This window comes from Miscanthus floridulus, unplaced genomic scaffold (genome assembly GCF_019320115.1).
Source record: "Miscanthus floridulus cultivar M001 unplaced genomic scaffold, ASM1932011v1 fs_790_1, whole genome shotgun sequence".
NCBI lineage: Eukaryota > Viridiplantae > Streptophyta > Magnoliopsida > Poales > Poaceae > Miscanthus > Miscanthus floridulus.
Window position 1 is genome coordinate 22,390 of NW_027097279.1, and position 16,001 is coordinate 38,390.

General features: G+C 47.9%; 4 protein-coding genes across 13 annotated transcripts; 2 read left to right on the plus strand and 2 right to left on the minus strand.

Annotated features, from left to right (window-relative positions):
* Nucleotides 1–379: 379 nt before the first annotated feature.
* LOC136533139 (pentatricopeptide repeat-containing protein At5g52850, chloroplastic-like) lies at nt 380–4,569 on the plus strand. 9 transcript variants are annotated; one of them, XM_066525710.1, is made up of 6 exons: nt 380–2,765; nt 3,014–3,079; nt 3,177–3,294; nt 3,743–3,933; nt 4,005–4,102; nt 4,232–4,569. In XM_066525710.1, the coding sequence occupies exon 1, from the start codon at nt 540–542 to the stop codon at nt 2,583–2,585; it is 2,046 nt and encodes a 681-aa protein (XP_066381807.1). In that variant the 5' UTR covers nt 380–539; the 3' UTR covers nt 2,586–2,765; nt 3,014–3,079; nt 3,177–3,294; nt 3,743–3,933; nt 4,005–4,102; nt 4,232–4,569. The 9 variants fall into 9 exon arrangements, with proteins under 9 accessions (XP_066381807.1, XP_066381802.1, XP_066381805.1 ...); XM_066525705.1 differs by having other exon boundaries at nt 4,030–4,320; nt 4,393–4,569; XM_066525708.1 differs by having other exon boundaries at nt 4,030–4,102; nt 4,202–4,569.
* LOC136533141 (uncharacterized) lies at nt 3,315–4,774 on the minus strand. Its single transcript, XM_066525713.1, has 6 exons — nt 4,436–4,774; nt 4,211–4,325; nt 4,049–4,130; nt 3,850–3,901; nt 3,682–3,736; nt 3,315–3,599 (listed from the first exon to the last, which is right to left on the minus strand). The coding sequence occupies exons 1-6, from the start codon at nt 4,766–4,768 to the stop codon at nt 3,424–3,426; spliced, it is 813 nt and encodes a 270-aa protein (XP_066381810.1). The 5' UTR covers nt 4,769–4,774; the 3' UTR covers nt 3,315–3,423.
* A 466-nt stretch (nt 4,775–5,240) lies between these two features.
* On the minus strand, nt 5,241–8,960 carry LOC136533140 (myosin tail region-interacting protein MTI1-like). Its single transcript, XM_066525711.1, has 2 exons — nt 5,919–8,960; nt 5,241–5,836 (listed from the first exon to the last, which is right to left on the minus strand). Exons 1-2 carry the CDS (start codon nt 7,111–7,113, stop codon nt 5,241–5,243), a joined length of 1,791 nt encoding a protein of 596 aa, XP_066381808.1. The 5' UTR covers nt 7,114–8,960.
* A 160-nt stretch (nt 8,961–9,120) lies between these two features.
* LOC136533138 (uncharacterized) lies at nt 9,121–15,187 on the plus strand. 2 transcript variants are annotated; one of them, XM_066525699.1, is made up of 10 exons: nt 9,121–9,556; nt 9,807–9,899; nt 10,187–11,157; nt 11,988–12,076; nt 12,289–12,392; nt 12,487–12,586; nt 12,667–12,742; nt 12,872–12,986; nt 13,056–13,587; nt 14,475–15,187. In XM_066525699.1, the coding sequence occupies exons 1-10, from the start codon at nt 9,304–9,306 to the stop codon at nt 14,971–14,973; spliced, it is 2,832 nt and encodes a 943-aa protein (XP_066381796.1). In that variant the 5' UTR covers nt 9,121–9,303; the 3' UTR covers nt 14,974–15,187. The 2 variants fall into 2 exon arrangements, with proteins under 2 accessions (XP_066381796.1, XP_066381797.1); XM_066525700.1 differs by having other exon boundaries at nt 9,418–9,556; nt 9,796–9,899.
* The last annotated feature ends 814 nt before the right edge of the window (nt 15,188–16,001 follow it).

The window sequence follows — 16,001 nt, forward strand, 5'->3', positions numbered from 1 at the left end:
TTTCTATAGAAAGATAAAGATAAAGCTTAATATGTTACGATATAAAGACAAATAATAAATAAAAATAATAATAATTTAGTTGTACTAGTTAGAGGTATAACAATGTTATCTAAAATTATCTTAAAACCTAAAATATAGAAGAAGTGATAAATTATAGGTCAACGGAGGGTTAAAGAAAAACTCTTGTTTGGTTTTCCCGCTAAAGTTTAGCTACTACATTGCTAAATAAACTAACTAAAAATAGACTAAAATAGTTTAGTTATATTATTACCTTGAGAGGTATTAAAGTGGGCTAAAGTGCCCCGTGGATAAGGGCGGTTCTTCATTATTGCTGGCTCCTCGTTCTGATTTGTGCATTTATTAAGAATAGTTTGGTGGCCTTTCACCCTGTATTCATTAGGAATATTTTGATGTTTATTTAACTGTTTTAATGATCTTTAGTTACTTTTAATTATTAAAATAAAATAGGGGTGGCTAAAGTTTAGCGGTAGATAGGGCCTAAGTTCCGGCTTGAACCGCCGCCGCCGCCGCCCAGCGACATGCCATGGCAGCCATCGCCGCTCTTCGCCGTCTTCCGCCAGCAACGCCTCGCCTCCTCCTGGGCCGCCGCCGTAGCTGGCCACGCGCGCTCCGGTCGCTACGCCACCGCGCTTACCGTCTTCCGCCGCGTCCTCCGAGCCCACCCCGCCGTCGCTACCTCCGACCACTTCGCCTATGCCGCCCTGCTCCGGTGCCGCGACCGCCGCCTCGCCTACCAGATACACGCCCAGGTGTGCCGTCGTGGTCTGGCCGCCTCCAACCCCGTCCTCGCTTGCTCTCTCCTCGTCTTCTACGCCGACTGCGAGGACTGGAACAGCGCCACCAGGGTGTTCGCCGAAATGCCGCGCCCAGACGCCGTCTCCTACACCGCCATGATCTCCGCCCTCCTCCGCGCCGGGGACTGCCACGGGGCGCTCGCGCTCTACCCGTGCATGCTCCCCCTTGGCGCGCCCACCCAGCACACCTTCTCCAAGCTGCTTGCCCCCTGCGCCTCCATGCGCTTGTACTGCCACGGCACCCAGCTCCACGCGCAGCTCCTCCGCTGGGGCTGCTGGGGCCCCCACCTCGGCCTGGTCCTCAAGACCGCGCTCGTCCACATGTACGCCGCTTGCGGCGCCATGGTCTCCGCACGCGCCGTGCTCCACGCCACTCCCGAAACCGATGTCGTTCTCTGGACGGCAATTATCACGGCCTACACGCGCCGTGGCCAGCTTCAGCCTGCTCTGCTGGCGTTCCGTGACATGGAACGCTCTGTGGTGCCTCCCAATGCCTTCACCTACGCAGCGCTCATCGCTGCCTGCTCCGCGGACCACTCGCTGCACATCGGACAGCAGCTCCATGCCCGCCTCTTCAAGTCTCGTCTGGAGCACGACACCTCTGCTTGCAATGCGCTCCTCTACTTGTACAGCAAGTCCTCCGCACGTCCCCTCGACTTGCTGCATGCTTTCCATGCGGTTCACATGCCCAATGTGGTGACCTGGACTTCCTTCATCGCTGGACTCATGCGCCATGGCAGGGAACAAGAGGCGTTTGCGGCATTTGCTCGTATGCGGGCTACCGGGGTGCAGCCCAACTCCTTCACCCTGTCTACTCTTCTGAAAGGCTGCACCTCTGCACATGCATGTCTGCACGCTGCAAAGATCCATGCCTATGTGCTCAAGACCAGCTCTGAATCATTGGACGTGTCTGTCGGGAACTCGTTGGTTGATGTGTATGCAAGGTCTGCAAGACTGGATGACACGTGGGAGGTGGCTACCACAATGTCATTCGTGAGGGACAGATTCACATACACGAGCCTGGCCAAAGGGCTGAGTCAGATCGGGCTTCACCACAGGGCACTCGACTTGATACTTCACATGTTCCACGAGGAGGTTACTATCGACGGTTTCAGCCTAGCTTGCTTCCTTTCTGCTGCTGCGACCTTGGCATCCATAGAGACCGGGAAGCAGCTGCACTGCTGTGCAGTGAAATTGGGATTGAGCGGTCAGGTATCTCTCTCCAACAGCCTTATAAACATGTACAGCAGATGCAAGTGTCTGGAAGATGCTAAGCGTGCTTTCGAGTCAATCAGGGAACCCAGTGTCGTGTCGTGGAATGCTATAATCTCCGGGATGGCATTCAACGGCTCTTACACTGAAGCGTTGTCAGTTTTTGAAGACATGATTTTGGCTGGAGCTCAGCCTGATGGGGTCACTTTCACAGTTGTGCTTTCCGCCTGCAGCCATGGTGGCTTAGTTGACATTGGCATCAAACATTTCAACTCTATGACGAATATGTTTGATGTTCCCCCACAAAAGAGCCACTACACATGGTTCCTGGATATGCTAGGACGAGCAGGCTGCTTTACAGAGGTGGCACACACCATCGAGGCCATGCCCGTCCAGCCAGATGTGTCAATTTACAGGACCCTGCTGGCATATTGCAAGCTCCACAATGAACAGGTGGTTGGTGAATATATTGCCAAGAAGGCACTAGAGTGGGATCCATCAGATTCACTGTTACGGAATATGCTTTCAGGCATCTCCTCGGATACAAGATCACGATGAACAGACATATTTGTGGGATGAACAGGGATGCAAGTATCCAAGCTGTGGGCTACCAATCAATTGCTGAAAACTGAGCTTGGGTTCTTGTTAAATATTCCCAAGGAAACGCATGTATTCTCTCTGTGCAATTTCTTCAATATAAGAAAAGGAGCTCCACATTAAGCTTGGGATGAAAAGAAGGTTAAATTCTGGGTCTGCTTATTTCTTCTTGTGGAGACACTTCCCTGTCAAGAATTTATGGAGATTTCAGTGCACAGAAACCACACACAGTACATTCTATGAAATTGATTATATCCCTTTAACGTCACAACCTTTAATGTAGCACATTATCTCCTTTTAAAGGACACATAGTCACATTCATTAGACAACACTGGCATATATTATGCAACAGTAGAACTGACAGTTAACCATTATTGGGAAATTTTCAGGCAACACTTTCCTTTCAGGGTACATTTTTCTCAATGCTGTTAATAAAACATCAGGACTTAAACAAAGTAAATGCTCTATACTCCATTTCATGTGAATATATACATCCTTATGCTAAAAGTCATTTCCTTCAAAAGTGAAATGATGACAATTTCTGTTTCTTAGGAGCATGGATATGATAACCAGTATCACATCATATGAAAACTTCTGGGCCATGGAGTCTCCCCATAGCACATCTGGTTCTCATGGGCTGGTTGCTTCTCCCCTGTTCCTGATGTTACTGGTAATATACTAATAGTTTTTTTTCCAATAAAGGAATTTTATTAATCTTTTGAGCTCATGAAATCAAGTTAATATACTAATACATGAATCTTTGCAAATTTATTTTTCTGAATTCAGTCACTTTAGCTCTTTACATAAGCCGTTTATATAGGTTATACAAGATCTGTAGCACCATAGTCAATCCTCGAGCCACATATGTCCAGAAGTGGGTATAATATGCAAGAAAGGGGGGGATAAAAGGCTGCACAAAAAACTTGTAGAGCTTTATGAATGGTTGAACTACTGCTTCTGGATCCTTGAGGAAACCTGTAGGCATACCAGCATGCTTAGCTAGATTTAGCTAGTAACAGTATATACGGAACTTTTGTTGATCTTATGAAGCACATACCTTCAGCTAGTTTGGGGAACATGTTGATTAAGTTGGTAACAATGTTGAGTATTTCCTGTAGGCATTGGAATTTTTCATGGATATGATTAGTGCAAGGTATGGCTTGTTCAATTGGACTTATACAGATTCATAGAGCAGCAAAAGCAGGAGACTCATTAGTGTGCCTACCAATGCCCACTTTCCCGGCTTCAGTGGTGACTCATCGAAGATGTGAATTTTCCTGCAGTGTATGTGGAATCATTGCTATCTCAGGTAAAGGGAAGCACATTTACTTTTTCATTGCTTATTGCAAACTGTACAAATCATAACCAACAATATCGCAGTTCTAAGAGCTTGGCTGAAATACAGAGGGGTTGATCTCAGCTACCTGATAAGAAGCACCGCTCCATTTGCTGAGCATATGTAGAAGCTGCAGCCCTTGGTAAAGGGGATGATGTATCCATTCCATTCTGTAGCAAGCAATATGACGGCATCATTGTCCTACCAGATTTTCCAATCACTTCGTAATTTAAACTCGCAGTGATCTTACCAAGGTGCCACATTACTGCAGCGGTCCGCCCTGCACCTTGACAAACGTCGTCGATGGCAAATTTGACCTTCTCTCCCATGGATTCCATCAATCGTTTGAAGTAGATACGGGTACACTGCATGCAGATTTTTTTTTTTTTTTTTTTTTACCTGGGAAGCCTGATGCTCCAATGTAACATGTAGATGTAACTGGACTGTAAAATGCTGAAGCAGATGAGAAATTAACCTTGGCATCCAGTGGCTTATAATAAGCGGTATCCTCGACTATGCAATCAGGGGCCATCAACTTATCGAGTCGTTTGCTGTTCTTTTCATTAAGGGAGGAGTAAAACTCCTGAACTACATCTGACAGGGGCGAAGATGGTAAGGTGGCACCTCTGCGGTCAGCATTGTGGAGTCTGCCATTGGCGTCTGGTCCTATTGCTGTGCATATAAGCTTTAGAGACAGTCCTGGTTTCCTTGTGCTCTGTTGCCGAGGAGGCCTGAGGCTTGGCTGAGGAGCTGGTTGGATCTTGAAACAGGGGTATTGGAAGGAGATAGATGGCAAGGTGGAGTTCATGGTGTTGGATGTGTGAGCATAGGGAAGGGGCTTGCTTGCTTGATGAAAGAGGCCGTTTGGAACTGAAGGGGTGCGAGGTTCTTGCAGCTGGACAAAATTTGCTTGCTTGGTGGTTTAAGAATAAGATGGTTTGTGTGTTGAAGAATAAAGCATCACCCATCTCGCTGTTGTCTACTACATAAGTAATGGATTGCTTTCTTTGGATGTAATCCAACTGCTTACTGGTAAGAATCTGAATATTGTAGATGCAGTTACAGCCAATCCAACTACTTACCTTTTACTGGTATAAGTAATAAGTAATGCATTTACACTAGCTGCTTCTTTTTTTGAGAATTATTTGCTCTTTAATTGATCTATTTATTGGGTTAGCTATACCACGTATACATGGAAACTGCTCTTTGTTTGTGTAGAGTACAAGCTTGAGAGACTTGTCAGTAAATAAAGAAAAAACAAAGGAATAGAGAAGCATTCACTATTTTCGGAAGAAGCCGAAGACAGCCTTCTTGGGGTCTATCTTCTTGGAGGCCACCTTGGATTTGCTGCTCAGCTTCCCTGATGGTGGTGCTGATGCTACCGCAGCAGTTGCCCGTGGTGTTGGTGCTGCTGCAGCTGCTGCCGGTTGTGGTGGTGTTGCTACAGGTGGTGGTCCTGCAGCTGCCGGTGGTGTTGGTGCCACCGCAGCAGTTGCCCGTGGTGTTGGTGCTGCTGCCGGCTGTGGTGGTGCTCCTACAGGTGGTGGCCCTGAAGCAGCAGTTGCCGGTGGTGTTGGGGCCGCTGCGACCGTGGCACCTGCACCTCCAACTCGAGCACCAGGGGAGGTGCCGGATGAGTCAATGACCGGAACAGCGCCCAAGATGTGGTGCTCCCTGATCTCGGTTAGCTCCCTCTCCCTCTTCTCGTTATCTGCCACTGATGCCAGCGTAGACTCGTTGCTGCCACTGACGATGCCCGCGTCCTTTTTGTCGTCGTCCTCGTGCTGCTGCTGCTGGTGCCGGTGCTCCTGCTCTGATGGAGGCGACACGGGCTCAACCACAGCAGTCACACGGGGCAGCTGCAGCTGCTGCTTGCCTGCACATCACATCACATCAATTTGCATTTGCAGCAAGCAATAGCTGAGGCTTCTCCAAGATGCAGAAGAGCAGGTACCTACCTGCAGCTACTTGCTGCGTGATGCTCTCCACCTCGAACGAGTCCTCCTCGTCGTCATCCGAGTGATCACGAACATTGTTCAGGCTGCCGCCGCCGGTGGCATCGTCACCCTGCAGCGACATGTCGTCGTCAGAGGAGTCACTGATGAGCTCCACGTCCACCGCCATCACCATCCCGTTCCCTTTGCCGTCCCACGCGCACGGCGACGTCGATGCCGCAGGTGCCTCTTCTACTTTGACTGCGGCTTCTTGTTGAGTCTGGTGATCGCTGGCCGTTGAGGATGACGGGCTTGAGGAGTTGGAGTTGGAGTTGGAGTTGTCGCTGCCGGCGCCCCTGCCGCCACCGTCTCCCTCCGCGGCGTCGGCGACAAAGTAGGGCTTGAAGCGCGATGGCCGGGCGAGAGGGGCTGCGCCGGCCGTGAAGCTCTCGTGCCGTCTCAGCATTGCCGCTTTCTTCTCATCCTCTGTGTCCTCCTCGTCGGGATCCCTATCCCTTTCCCTTTGCTGCTGGATATGGATATCATCGAAGGGGTTGGTGTGCTGGCCGAGCAGGGACGACGGGGCGGAGCCGGGGGCAGCGTCCATCGCGGCGGCTGCGGCTGTGACATGGCCATCATCATAGTAAGAAGAAGAATGGTGGTGGAGGTCGAAGGGGTTCTTGGTCCTAGGCACCATCACGGCGGGAATGTGGACGTCGAGGTCGATGAGGTTCCGATGTGTGGTGCGCCTGGACATGAGCTTCTCCAGCCTGGCGTCCCTCTCCAGCTCCAGCGACCCGATGCTCTGGATGCTGTGCTCGTCGTCCGCCGTCCAGGCAACGGCCGCCTTGACCACCTCTTCCTCCTCCGCTTTGTCGACGACGAGGTGGTTCTCCACGTCTTCGACGTCCTCCATGCTTGTGACCGAGGATTCGTTGTCGTCGTCAGAGGAGCTGCCGCTGACCCCCGTGACCGGTTGGTGGCGGCGGATCTTCTTGTAGAGGTGGCGGTCCTCATCCTCTGATGCCGCGGCGAGGGGGACGTTGGGTTCGCTGTTGACGAGGACGGCGCCGAGAAGGAAGGCGGTGAGCAGCCAGACGGGTGAGGAGGCCGCGAGGAAGGCCAAGAAATGGAGGCGGTGGAGCAGAGCGACAAGGAGCAGGGAGCGCAGGGCCGTCCACCGGTGGCGTCGCCAGAAGCTGTGCAGGACGTGCGCCATCGATCGGTGTCCTGTCCTGTCCTGTCCTGGTGGATCACCGTCACGTCGCCGCGCCGGCCTTCTCGCCTCTTCTTCTTCTTCTTCTTCTTCTTCTTCTGTGATGATTAATCAAAACAAATTTCTGCCTGAATCCGTCGCATCAGTCGTCGTCGGGGTCTCCTCGATCTGTTGAACCGAACTGGATTGCATGCAATAGGATTGATTTGATTCGATCCAAGAGGAGTTTTTTTTATTACCGACTACTCCAATCCAATCCAATTACAGTATTAAGCAAATCGATCCAAGGAGAAAACGATAGATTGCCACCCCCTCCCCCCTAGTGCCAGCCACAGCCAGCGGGCGAGCGGCCAAACCGGGGGAGGACCCGAAAGATGGGCTGGGCCGTTTTCGTTTCGGTAATGCTACGACTCTGACGTCCGATGGTTCTGAACGCGCGTCGTTTAACAATTCGATACGGCGCCGCGTGTCCTCCTCCACTTGTTTCTTACGGTCTTATCCGCTCACACTGCAGTTCAGCCCGTTCACACGTTCGCTGTTGCTGCTGCTGCCGCTGCTTCTCTCCTCCCCCCATGGATCCAAGAGCCTCGTGCGCCCCTGATTGCGCTCCACAGCGTCGCGAGCCCGCGGTCGCGCTCCTCCCCGCCTTCCGCCCGTCCTCCACACACCTCGCTCCCTTCTTGGCCGGTGGTGGCGGCGTCCTCTCCCACTCCGGCGTCCTCCGCCACCACGGTGGCTCCTTCCCCCACACCAACGTCTCCTTCCCTAACCCCAGCGTCCTCCTCCCCCACCCCGGCTCCCTCCTCCCCACCCTGGCGGCGCCCCTCCCCGACACCGGCGTCTTCCCCCACCACGGCAACTCCTTCGTCCACACCGACGTCTCCTTCCCCGACCCCGACGTCCTTCTCCCACATCCCGGGTCCCTCCTCCGCACACCGGCGCCGCCCCTCCCCGACACCGGCGTCCTCCCCCACAGGGAGCTCCTGACGCCCTCAGATCTGGTGGCCATGGGGCTCCCCGTGCAAGCTCTCTCTCCCCCTATATGTTGCAATTGTATCTTTTAGTTGTTTCAGGCGCTTTAGAAGTATGTTGCAGTTGAATCGTAAGGATGTTGCACAAGTAGATCTAGGGGATGTTTTGCCCATGTTGCATTTTGTTTCAAAGGTTTTGTTGCAGGCACTGTTTCAAAATGTTTCAATTGTTTCTAGATGATGTTGCAATCGTTCTGATCTAGATGTTTCAAATGCTTGGCACAAATGTTGCAATAATATTTTTGAAATGTTTCAGTTGCTTCAATCTCATGTTGCAGTAGTTGTTCCATGTTGTTGCAAGTGTTTTTATTCGAGCGTTGTTTCATATGCTTCACACCCAGTGTTGCAATAATATGTTTCAAATGTTTCAGCTCCTTCAACCTATTGTTGTAGCAGTTTGTTCCGTGTTGTTGCAATAATATGTTCATGGTGTTTCAGCTACTTTAGCCTAATGCTGCAGTAGTTGTTCCGTGTTGTTGCAATAATATGTTCATGGTGTTTCAGCTGCTTCAGCCTAAAGTTGCAGTAGTTGTTTCCGTGTTGTTGCACATGTTTTATTCTAGCTTTCTATGTTGTTTAGCCAGGAGGCGAGCTAGGCGGCCGGAGGCGCGTGGCTCGTCGGAGGGATAGTGGACGGAAGCGTTGGGGGCGAGCGGATGAGGGTGCTGCGGTCAGGTGTGAAGGCAGACGCAGCGGGCTGTGGGGGCGAGCTGGGGGCGCGCTCGGCACGAGCGGTGCGGAAAAAACGAGCGTAGAAGAGAAACGGGGGAGCAGCGTGGAACACCGTCATATGTAGACGTGCGGAGGCTTGTGTTCGCGGCATACCGGGCGCCGGCACTACCCGTTTCGTTTATGCCCATCCCATCCCATCCCATCCCACTTCTCACCATCCATACTAGATTAGGACTAGGACATCCTCAAATCAGATCAAAAGAAGAGAGAGAGAGAGGAGGACTTGGACCGCAGGAGCAGTATTAAGTTGGTGGGTGCTCAGCTCACACCCTATCTATCTCTTACGCCGTCGTCGTCGTCCTCCTGCTCCGGCGACGGCCAGGCAGCCGAGCAGAGAAAAAGGAGCCGAAGCAGCAGCAGCAGCATCACCACCACCACGTGCCTCTCTTCTCAGCTTGCCTTCCTCCCCGCACCCGGCCACAAGAGCAAGATGCCCGCCCCTGTCGCTGCCTACCCGGCCAAGATGGCATGCTGTCTCCAGCTCCACCTTCTTCGCCGCCCGGCCCCTGCTCCACTCCCTGCTCGGGTCCTCCTCCTCCTCTCGACCCCGCGCCTGCGCCTGCGCCCCGTCCGAGCGTCTCCCGGTCCCGGCTCGTCCCCGCGCAACTCCTTCGCTGGCTGGTCCTCCGATAGCGCCGATGACGGCGGCGACAAATCTACTCTAGGGTTCGGGCCAGCAGGAGGTGAGACTCACTCCATCCATCATCTTCTGCTCCTCCTTATCCATACTTACTCACCCATTATATATTATATTAATTCCAAACACTCACAGCACCCATCCACGGACCCTAGCTATCTAGCTAGCTAAACCTTTGAGTTGATTGATGCCAATCCAATCTAGGCAGGACTTGCACCCGAATTAATCGAATTTCAATTAAGTTTATTACTGATCCTGTGGATTGCTGACACTCGGATATGGTAGCTCCTCCTCAGGGCTTCTAGGACCTGGACTTGCTGCCTTTTTCTTCCTCGCCGGCCTTACCTTTGCTGCCGTCTCCATCAGAAGCAGTGGCAACCACGCAGCTGGTATTTATCTCTTCCCTTTCTTTGCTTTCTACTAACCCCTACCTTTTTTTTTGAAAGAACAACAGCAGGGGAAGCCCCCACTGTTAGTAATTTATTAAACCAAAAAGAACCAACTGTACAAAAGAGACAGAACAAAAAACAGCAGCAAAGAAGGAAACAGGTAGCCTGAGGCAGGCTGGATACTAACCCCTACCTAGCAAAAACATCCTACATTTTCATTCCATCTCCAAGAACCAAAGGCTCTCTATCCTGCTCACTTTGCTGCTTTCTGTCGCTTCTCTATGCAGCAAAAATGCAAAACTTGCCTACAGAGACTGCTGCCACGGAATCTTACTCTGATTATCACTCCCACAAAGAGGATGATGCTATCAGGGAAGAAGATGCCCAAGCTTCCTTACCAACGGATTGGGAGGAAAACAATGACAACCTTGATGAAACAAAAGGTACAGATGAATTCCTGATGCCTCTACAGTCAAACGAGGAGGTTCCTGGGGTGCCAGCTGAACATGAAGTGGGGCACCCGTTGCAGAACACTGAGCCTGTTACTAATGGTAATCATGTTGTCGGTGAAGAAGCGCATCAGTTTGACAATCTCATTGCATCCGATGGTAATCAAAATCCAGCATCACCTCCTTCTCTGCCCATCTCATCTGAATATGATCAGGTTTCTTTTGCACCATCTAGCACACTTGATGTTGCAGGCCCCTCGGAGGGAATTCCTAATGTAGAAGAAACATCAGATCTCAAAATGGCTTTGCTAGAAAACGAGCATTTGGATGAAACTTTAACTTCAGATGCAATGGTGCTAGATTCAGATGGTGTTGTGCCCATCCAAGACATCTCTGACAGTGCTGTTGCTGCTGCATTTCACCCAGAAGACAAAGGTATCGAGCAGAACCCACAAACTCATGACAAAGATGAACTTTCTTCATCCGGATTGCCTGATTATATGGAACATGTAAGTGCCGATGAGATGCATCCACTTGGATCAAATGAGTTATCTATGGCTACGGGGACCAGTGAGCCAGGAGATGGGGAGGAAACTATAGTAGAGGATCTGTATAAAAGAGAAAGTGAATTAAAAAACCAAAACAAACCATTCAAGTCCACACCACCTGACCAATATTTTTCTTCTCCTGGAATTCCTGCTCCCTCTATAGTATCCACTGCTTCACAGGTGCCCGTGGGGCAGATTGTGGTTCCAGCTTCTGTTGACCCAACCCAGGAAAATGCTATAGCTGCACTGCAAATTCTAAAGGTATCTTTCGGGAGTCACTGTCACTCAGTTTGGTGATGATTCTTGTTATTTTAGTTTTGATCTCTGAATGGTTCTTTGTTTTGTCTGTAACTTTTGGATGGTCTAATAAGGATATATGAAAACCTGTATTTAGACCTGAACCAATATTGTTTGCTGAGCGGAGGGTTGGGCCTTAACCTGAACTTCCTTTGGGATTGGATGTGTTTGTTTGTTTGATGGGAGATGGCGGTCTTGAGGTGTTTGGTTTAGGAGCACTGGAGCAGGGTGGATAGGAAATCCATATCAAGGGAATATTTTGATAGATGATTAGCAAAATATGGCCAGAGACCATCCACCTTCGCTAACCTTGATCTTGAATAACTGATTAGTTATAATTAGTCTATTTTGTTGTTAATTAGTAATGGGTTACCTTATCGACATTAGTGTTAATTATGGAAATTAGTCTACTTTGCTGTTACTTAGTGTTTATTGGAGTAAAGTTAATGATAATTAACCTATTCTGTTATAAATTAATAGTAACCATGAAAATATTAGTGTTAATTGCCCATTGATTTGTATTACCATTAACTGTTATTATTATTTGAAGTTAAGAGATATAAATAGTTGACTATTCTCATCCCATCCACCCCTCATCCATTGAACCAAACAAAAAATTGGCTCATCCCATCCAACTTTTCCCTCAATCGAAACTCACCCATTGTGGATAAGTGTCATGTCATATCTTGCGCCATCTCATTTGCATGATGTAAACTATAGAATGGAGTTGGTTAGATAGACAATCTTTGAAACTATATGGAACTCCTTTGCCTAATAATTTGTCCTCTTCTAAGGTGATCGAACCCAGTGCTCGAGCTGGTGACTTGTGTACCCGGCGTGAGTATGCTAGATGGTTGGTAGTCGCGAGCAATTGCCTTTCAAGGTGCATATCTATTATTCCTTTGCATCAGTTGACCTCCCAAGTACTTGTTGCAAATATGCAGTATGGTTCCGTTTCTCTTTTGTCCTATTTGAGCAAATGCCTTCACATTCTTGATATGTTTAAGGTTATTGCCTCGTGCTGTTAGATTTTCAGTTTTTGCTCTCTTAAGTGATTATTCAATTAACCAGCTTATTCTTGTGGTTTCCAAACAGGAACACTTTCTCGAAAGTGTATCCAGCAATGTATATTGATAATGTCACTGAACTTGCATTTGATGATATCACACCTGAAGATCCTGATTTCCCCTTCATACAAGGTGAGGCATGTCTTGAAGCTAAGTTTATGTATGGATTAGTGAATCATCATTGTGTAATGTTATGTCATTCATGTTCATTTCAATATACCCATAGGCCTAGCAGAAGCTGGATTGATTTCTAGCAAGCTTTCAAGATCTGATATGAATATCCCAGAAGATGTTCATGACAATCATATCTTGTTTTCCCCTGAGAGGTGATGATATTTCAATTGTATGTGCCTCCCTCGTACGCTCTATCAAATTCCTGAATCCTAATCAGTTGTCTTCCCTTCAGTCCTTTGTCACGTCAAGACCTTGTGAGTTGGAAAATGGCCCTGGATAAGAGGGAACTGCCTGAAGTTGACAGAAATGTAAGAAATAGAAAATATTTTTATAATCTAAATTCTATGATTTCTATCTTGACATCAGCTGTCTATGCTTATGTTAATGTGCTCTCTCTCTCTCTCTCTCTCTCTCTCTCTCTCTCTCTCTCTCGGCAGTGTTTGTTCAAAGTATCTGGCTATATAGACATTGATAAGATAAACACAGCTGCCTGGCCAGCTTTGGTCGCTGACTTGGGTGCTGGAGACCAGAGCATTACAGCTCTTTCCTTCGGTAAGCTCTTTATATAATTGGTCTTCCTGGTGTGGATTCAGGGTTATCGCTAAAGCTCTTCTCTTGAAGGTTTGACAAGACTTTTCCAACCGAACAAACCTGTGACGAAGGGACAAGCTGCCCTAGCAATTTCAATTGGTGATTCTGGTGAAGTGGTTCTGGAGGAGGTTGCTCGTATTGAGGCAGAGAAAATAGCTGAAGCAGCTGTAAATGCACATGGTGCATTGGTTGCTCAGGTTGAGATAGATCTTAATGCAACGTTTGAAAGGGAGCTTAAGGAGGAAAGAGGAAAGGTAGAGACCCTTGAAAAACTAGCTGAAGAAGCTAGGATGGAGCTGGATAGGTTGAGGGCAGAAAGAGAGGACGAGAAGAACATTCTGCTCAGGGGCAGAGCTGCTGTTGAATCTGAAATGGAAGTTCTGTTGAAGTTGAGGAGTGAAGTAGAGGAACAGCTGCAGAATGTACTGAGCAAGAAGGTAGAGGTCTCCTTTGAGAAGAGTAGGATTGAAAAACTCCGAAAGGAAATTGAGAATGATAACTTGGCTGTTGTGCAACTTCAATATGAGCTTGAAGTGGAGAGGAAGGCGCTATCTATGGCAAGGCAAGAATTCTTGACATCTGAGATTTCTCTGCACTAAATTTGATTTCGAACCCTGAACCCCAACCCTTCTTTTGTCGTATAGTATTTCTGCATGCTCCCCAGACCCTGCACAGAGCGGGAGCTCTCTGCACTGGGTACGCCCCTTAGTATAGACAAGGTTGTTATTGGTTTCTCATCTAGCTGAGTGTTAACTGTTAAGATGAAGTTTTTATGATTCTGGATACCATATAGTTTATGGTTCAACTCTCGATTGCTTATAATTTGGACTTTTAGACACTCAACTTTGTTCTGGGGACTTTTAACTGTAGCGATCATGCTGAAAACTTAGAACATCCAGGGTATCACATAATCACAAGGAATATTAAAAAAATTCTGCTAGTGATTGCTAGATATGATCACTTTTGGAACTAAAAAAATACATATGGCCCTAAGGTCATGCTTACTACTACCTCTGTTCCAATCACTTCCAAATGTAGGTCGATTTAGTTTTGTCCTAAGTCAAACATTTCTAACTTTGACCAAATTTATGGAAAAAGTAACATCTACAGTACCGAATAAATGCCCTATCAAGACATATTTCATGGTTGATTTAATTAAACTAATTTGATGTTGTAGATGTGGGCACAATTTTTTTGTGTAAATTGGTCAACTTTAGAGATATTTGACTCAGATAAAACTAAAATGACTTACATTTTGGAGTGGAGGGAGTATCTTTTGGATTCCAGCTTGTGTATGCAAGATAACTCCTCAATTGCAGGACTGTTAACTTTTCATTATCTGCATTTCATACCGCATGATATTAGCTAATAGGCTCCGTCAGAGCACATTTTTTTTATGTGATGAGATGCCAGCTATCCGATGTAAATTGACACACCCTCTTTAACCAGGGCTTGGGCAGAGGAGGAAGCCAAAAAGGCCCGGGAGCATGCACGGGCCCTTGAGGAGGCCCGGAACCAATGGGAGCGTCAAGGAATCAAAGTTGTTGTTGAAGGAGGACTCCAGGATGACGCTTCAGCAGGAGTTACATGGGCTAAGGCTGGCAAAGAACATCCAGTTGACGAGGCTATCAACCGGGCAGAATCTTTGCTGGAGAAGCTAAAGTCAATGTCTGCTGAGATGAAACTGCGGTCTCGTGGTGCGCTGGAGAGAGTGATGCAACATGTTTGGTCCTTCATTGCAAGCCTAAAGCAGCAAGCTGCAGATGCAAGGCAGTGGTGTACCGAGTTTGGGGCTTCTGCTGCTTCCAAGGCAAACAAGGTATCAGCAGAAGTGCAGGGCAGTGTATCTGCGTTTGGTGCAACCCTTGGAGATAAGTCGAAGAGGGTAATGGAAGAGTGCAAGGACGGCCTGGAGAAGGTTTCACACAGATTCAAGACATCAGACTAGAGGGAGGCTGTGTCGCCTCTGTACCAAGAACAATAGTAAATTCCCTTGGAATAAATTTTTGGGGTGGTGGGTGTTACAGAGTTTACTGCAGTCATGCTGGAACGAACAGTAGTAGTTCCCGTGGAATAAGTCCGTGCTGTGTACAGACAGGATTGATGAATCCTCATAGTTTTGCTCTTGAAAACCTGGGCAGGATGAGCTGCCGCTTCTTGTCTTTTATTATTGTTATACGATGAGGGCATGAGCAGGGTTCAAAGGCACCGGACCATAGGTCCTAATTCCAAATCCAAATAGATATAATAATAATAATACAACAACATAGTCTTTCAGTCCTAAGCAAGTTGGCATAGGCTAGAGTTAAAATCTATCAAGAGTTTCAAGTCACGGTTCAGACACTTTAATAGCTGCTTTCCAAGCATTTTTACTCAAACATAAATCGCTAGGTATATTTTAAGCTTTCAAATCTTTTTATTGCCTCTCTCATGTAAATTTCGATTTTCCTCTACCTCTCCTTATATTATTAGCTTAGCATAGGACTTCATAATGCACTGGTGTCTCTAGAGGTCTTCTTTGTATATGGTCAAACCATCTCAATCGATGTTGGACAAGTTTTTCTTCAATTAGTGTTACCTCTAGACGATCACGTATATCATCGTTCCGAACTCGGTCCATTCTTGTGTGATCATAAATCCATCGCAACATACGCATTTCTGTAACACTCAGTTGTTGAAGTCGAATCTTTGTAGGCCAACATCTTGCTACATACAACATAGTCGGTCTAATCGTCGTTCTATAAATCTTGCCTTTTAGCTTTTATGGTATCCTCTTATCACAGAGAATGCTAGAAGCTTGTCGCCACTTGATCCACTCTGCTTTGATTCTATGGCTAACGTTCGCATCAATATCTCCATCCCTCTGTAGCATCGATCCCAGATACCGAAAGATATCCTTCTTAGGCACTACTTGACCTTCCAAACTCACATCTTTCTCCTCCTGTGCAGCTCTGCCAAAGTCGCATCTCATGTATT

Coding starts and splice junctions, on each gene's coding strand:
- LOC136533138 (XM_066525699.1), top strand. CDS start 9,304: ATGCCCGCCCCTGTCGCTGCCTACCCGGCCAAGATGGCATGCTGTCTC. Junction 11,158..11,987: donor CTGCACTGCAAATTCTAAAG/GTATCTTTCGGG, acceptor TCCTCTTCTAAG/GTGATCGAACCCAGTGCTCG. Junction 13,588..14,474: donor AAGGCGCTATCTATGGCAAG/GCAAGAATTCTT, acceptor CTCTTTAACCAG/GGCTTGGGCAGAGGAGGAAG.
- LOC136533140 (XM_066525711.1), bottom strand. CDS start 7,113: ATGGCGCACGTCCTGCACAGCTTCTGGCGACGCCACCGGTGGACGGCC. Junction 5,837..5,918: donor CACGCAGCAAGTAGCTGCAG/GTAGGTACCTGC, acceptor TGTGATGTGCAG/GCAAGCAGCAGCTGCAGCTG.
- LOC136533139 (XM_066525704.1), top strand. CDS start 540: ATGCCATGGCAGCCATCGCCGCTCTTCGCCGTCTTCCGCCAGCAACGC.
- LOC136533141 (XM_066525713.1), bottom strand. CDS start 4,768: ATGAACTCCACCTTGCCATCTATCTCCTTCCAATACCCCTGTTTCAAG. Junction 4,131..4,210: donor TGCAGTAATGTGGCACCTTG/GTAAGATCACTG, acceptor TGCTTGCTACAG/AATGGAATGGATACATCATC. Junction 3,737..3,849: donor AGCCGGGAAAGTGGGCATTG/GTAGGCACACTA, acceptor CAATGCCTACAG/GAAATACTCAACATTGTTAC.